Source organism: Apaloderma vittatum, unplaced genomic scaffold (assembly GCF_000703405.1).
Source record: "Apaloderma vittatum isolate BGI_N311 unplaced genomic scaffold, ASM70340v1 scaffold8386, whole genome shotgun sequence".
Lineage (NCBI taxonomy): Eukaryota > Metazoa > Chordata > Aves > Trogoniformes > Trogonidae > Apaloderma > Apaloderma vittatum.
The window spans coordinates 2176-5827 of record NW_009723335.1 but is presented as its reverse complement, the minus strand read 5'-3'; the positions used below and the strand labels follow the sequence as shown (position 1 = coordinate 5827).

The 3652-nt window shown below is 59.1% G+C and overlaps 1 protein-coding gene across 1 annotated transcript in view; it reads right to left on the bottom strand.

Moving 5' to 3' along the window:
- EPHB2 (EPH receptor B2) overlaps positions 1 to 3417 on the bottom strand; it is a gene marked incomplete at its 3' end in the record, with an annotated part of 58050 nt that extends 54633 nt beyond the window's left edge. Inside the window, exon 1 of the mRNA XM_009872074.1 lies at positions 2721 to 3417. Coding sequence (XP_009870376.1) covers positions 2721 to 3375 — 655 coding nt within the window. The remainder of the gene's footprint in view (positions 1 to 2720) is intronic.
- Between the last annotated feature and the right edge of the window lie 235 nt (positions 3418 to 3652).

Sequence of the window (3652 nt, the reverse complement as noted above, 5' to 3'; positions counted from 1 at the left end):
CTCGCAGGGCCCTGCGGGATTGGCGAGCGAGGCCCAGCAAAATGAAAATCTCTTAACCACACAAAATTGTTAACGGCCCCCAAATCCTTTTGTGCTGGGGCTGCAAGCTTAGAAGAGCTTAAGCTGTTAGATGCATGAACTTCCTCCATAAATATCCCTTGTGTACACTGCCGTGCGCAGGCTTGCGCTGCATTAGCCAGATGAAAACCCAGAGGAAAAAATGAGCAACTCCTTCCAGTGTCTTGCAGCTGCACCAAGGGGCTGTCCGTGGTTTGGGATGTCCTTTTCCACTGGGACCCTTTGGCAGAGCAGGACCAGAGAACAACGTCCCCCATGCTCCCTGACACGTCCCGTTCAGGCGACGGAGCCCTGTGAGAGCACTTCGCCCCCAAAGCCAGCTCGGATTTGCTTTTGTTTTGCTTCTGGAAAGGGGCCCAGATTCCCTCCCACCCCTCGAAACATGAGAAAACCTGCCGGCCACATGTACGAGTGAGTCCCCCAAACCAGACGGCTCCTACGCTGCCTCTGCAGGGACCAGGGCAAGGATGCCCCAGGATGTGGGCAGGGATGCAGGGCTGCATCCCACAGCCCTTCCTGAGTTAAGCTGGAGAGGAGAGCCCCTCCTCTGCCTGACCGAGCCGGGATGACCAGTCCCTTCCCCAGTCCTCTGCGGGGCTCTCTGCAGGGGGACTGGGAGAGGATGGGGATGCTACTGGCTGTACTGGCAACTCCATGGCTGGCTCTCCTCCCAGTCACCATTCCTCTTCCGGGGGCTGCTGGGGGAAATTCGAGGGTGTATCCCAGTCTGGCACAACCCTGGGGTCCCATCCAGTCCCACGCGGGAAGAAGTGGAAAGAGAAGGGGAAGGGGCAGGCAGCCCCGGAGCCAGCTGCCCCACGGAGACGGCGGGCTGCCGGCCACCGCGTGATTAATGACGGTGGGGAGCACGGGGCCGGGCGCACGCCAGCACCGGCTGGAGAAACAGCTGCCAAGGTACTGGACCTCCCAAAAATCCTGCTGCTGCTGCTGCTGCACAGACAAAGAGGAGATCCGGCCTCTCCCTCCTGCTCACTCCCTTCCCCTTGGCCCCCTGCTCCTGCCCCCAGGCTGCAGGGACAAGGCTCTGCATAAGGAGTCCTGGGAGCCCTGGGGCATGTGAAGGGACCGTCCCTTGGCTGGGCTGGCAGCCCTTGGCTGGGCTGGCAGCGGGACTGGAGAGCCCTGAGTCGCTGCATCAGAGCGATGGGGAAGGCGGGGATGCGTTGGGCCAGGTCCGCTCAGAAGAAAAACAAAAAACGGCTGAGATGGAAAAGCTGACATGAATCACTCTGGCTTTCTGGTGTTGCTACGAATGCTTCACTTGGGTGTCATAAAACACCCGTCTTCCCTTGGAGGCTGGGATTAGCCAGGGTTGCTTTACACACTGCGCTGCAGCAGCACTTCCTCACTGTCCCCAACCCCAGCACGGTCCCTGCCATAGCTGGAGGACACTTGATCAGCCTGAGCTTGGTGGGAAGAGATGTTCAGTGGCCCAGTGAGGAACAGCTCAAACCAGGGCTATTAGAGGACACCCGCAGCACGTCAGGAATGTAGCTTGATGCCTGAGCTCCCCAGTAGAAGACCCCTCTCCAAGGGGATCATCCAACCTACAGTCCCAACTGAGCATGGCCAGAGATTCCACCCCTCTCTGGGGTGTTTCTGTCTCCCTGCTACCAGCATCTTCTCCACAGTTGGTGCTCCCCAGTCACCCCTTCCCACAGCAAGAAGCGAGGAGACGCAGCTCCTTCCTTGCGCTCTGCAGTGCCCAGCGAGGTATCTATAATTGATCTCAGAGGAACTCCAGCTCTGCTCCGAGTGTGCCGATGTTATCAAAATTGTAATGGAATTTTGATGTTCAGCCAGGATGGGGGGGGAAAAGAGCCCGCCTGCCAAACGCCATGGTTTGCTCTGTGCACAGTACAGCCACAGGTGCCCATTAAACACGCAGCTCTCGAGTGCCCATCTCTCTTTCAATAGCAGCTCCTTTCTCAACCTCCCCAAGCCCACACGTGACTGGCGAGGAGCAGGGAGATGGGTTTGGACACAGAGAGGGTGGTGCAGAGCCTCTCACTTGCCTGGGACCACGCTGGCTCCACGGTGCTCAGCTGAGCTGAGCAGATGCTCCTGGAGCCTCCTTAGAACATCTACAAGACGGAAAAACATCTACAGGACAGGAGACCTCTGGCTGTTGAGAAGGCTCAGAGATCAGGTTCAGAGGTTCCCAGGCTGGAGAGGTGACCCTGGCACTAAACAGTCCACAACTATGTCCCACCCTGGGCCATTTCCACCAGGAAAACGCCACAGACAACTTGCTCCCTCCCACCACATCACCTTGGGGTGACTGCACTCCTGCTCCACTCACCCCAGAAGCATTTCAGCCCACACCGGGGCACGGGGAACAAATCAAAGTGAAAACAGCCCCAGTATTTTGGGAGGTGACTGCAGATCAGTGGCATGCACCACAGCTACACACAGGTGTGTCCTTCCAAGACCCAGAGAGCATGGAGGGCACCAGCCACAGGCTGGCACCCCTGGACACAGGTCCTCTCCCATCCCTGCCTAATGAAGTCACTCCCAGGCAGCTCGTGCAGATCCCAGCTGGAAATATCCCAACCACCACCCCCGCCAGCCCACCAGCAGCGAGGCGAGTGCGCGGAGCGAGACGGAAGGCGAGCGGTTACCTCTGCAGACGGTCCCGTTCTCCACCGACTCGTAGCCTGCCCGGCACATGCAGCGGCCAATGGGCACCAGCCACTCGCCGTCCCCGTTGCAGTAGAGCTTGATCGGCACGTCCACCTCCTCCGCGTTGGCGATGCACGTCCCCCGGGCCGCCACCAGCGAAGTGCTCTCCGCTCCTGAGAGGGTTTCTTGGAAGACGGCCCCGTTTTGGATCACACGGGGACACTTGCGGTAGAAGACGCGGACGGCAATCAAGGACATGCAGCCCCCGTAGTCCTGGAAGGCCAGGTAGAAACCGTTCTTGGAGACGGGCCCAAAACTGCGCACCTCGGTGTTAATCTTCATCACCCGTCCACCTAGGTCCACCTGCGAGAAGCTCTCGTCGGCAGCAATTGTGTCCACCTTCATCCAGGGATTCTCCATCCAGTTAGGAAAAGTCTTGGTGGCCGAGTCAACGTCTGACTCAAAATAGTAGAGGTTAAAAGTCTCCTTACAGGAGCCTGGGACGTTAGGGATGCTGCTGCAGTCCCGGACAGAAAATTTCATCTCCACGTGGATGCGGTGCGCTCCTCGCCTCCGGATGTACTTGGTCCGGAGCCAGTTGTTCTGGCTGGATTCGAAGACGTTGCACACCTGGTAGGTGCGAATCGTGTTCATGTTCTCATCGTACCCGCTCACCTCTTCCCACTGCGGACAGGACACACCAAGTCAAAGGGCTGCACCGAACTGATGCTCCTCACCCACCTCGCCTCTTCCCAACCCTGCCCCGCACCAAGCAGGCAGGCTCTGCCAGTACCCACCGCCCCGCACCATGACCACCCCATCACAGGAGCACCCCCATCGCTGCCCAGCTCCTCGCCTCGGCTCAGCCTCCAGCCCCACGGACCAACACCCCGTACCTACACGCCTCCGTCCTGCATCGGCAAGGTTTGAC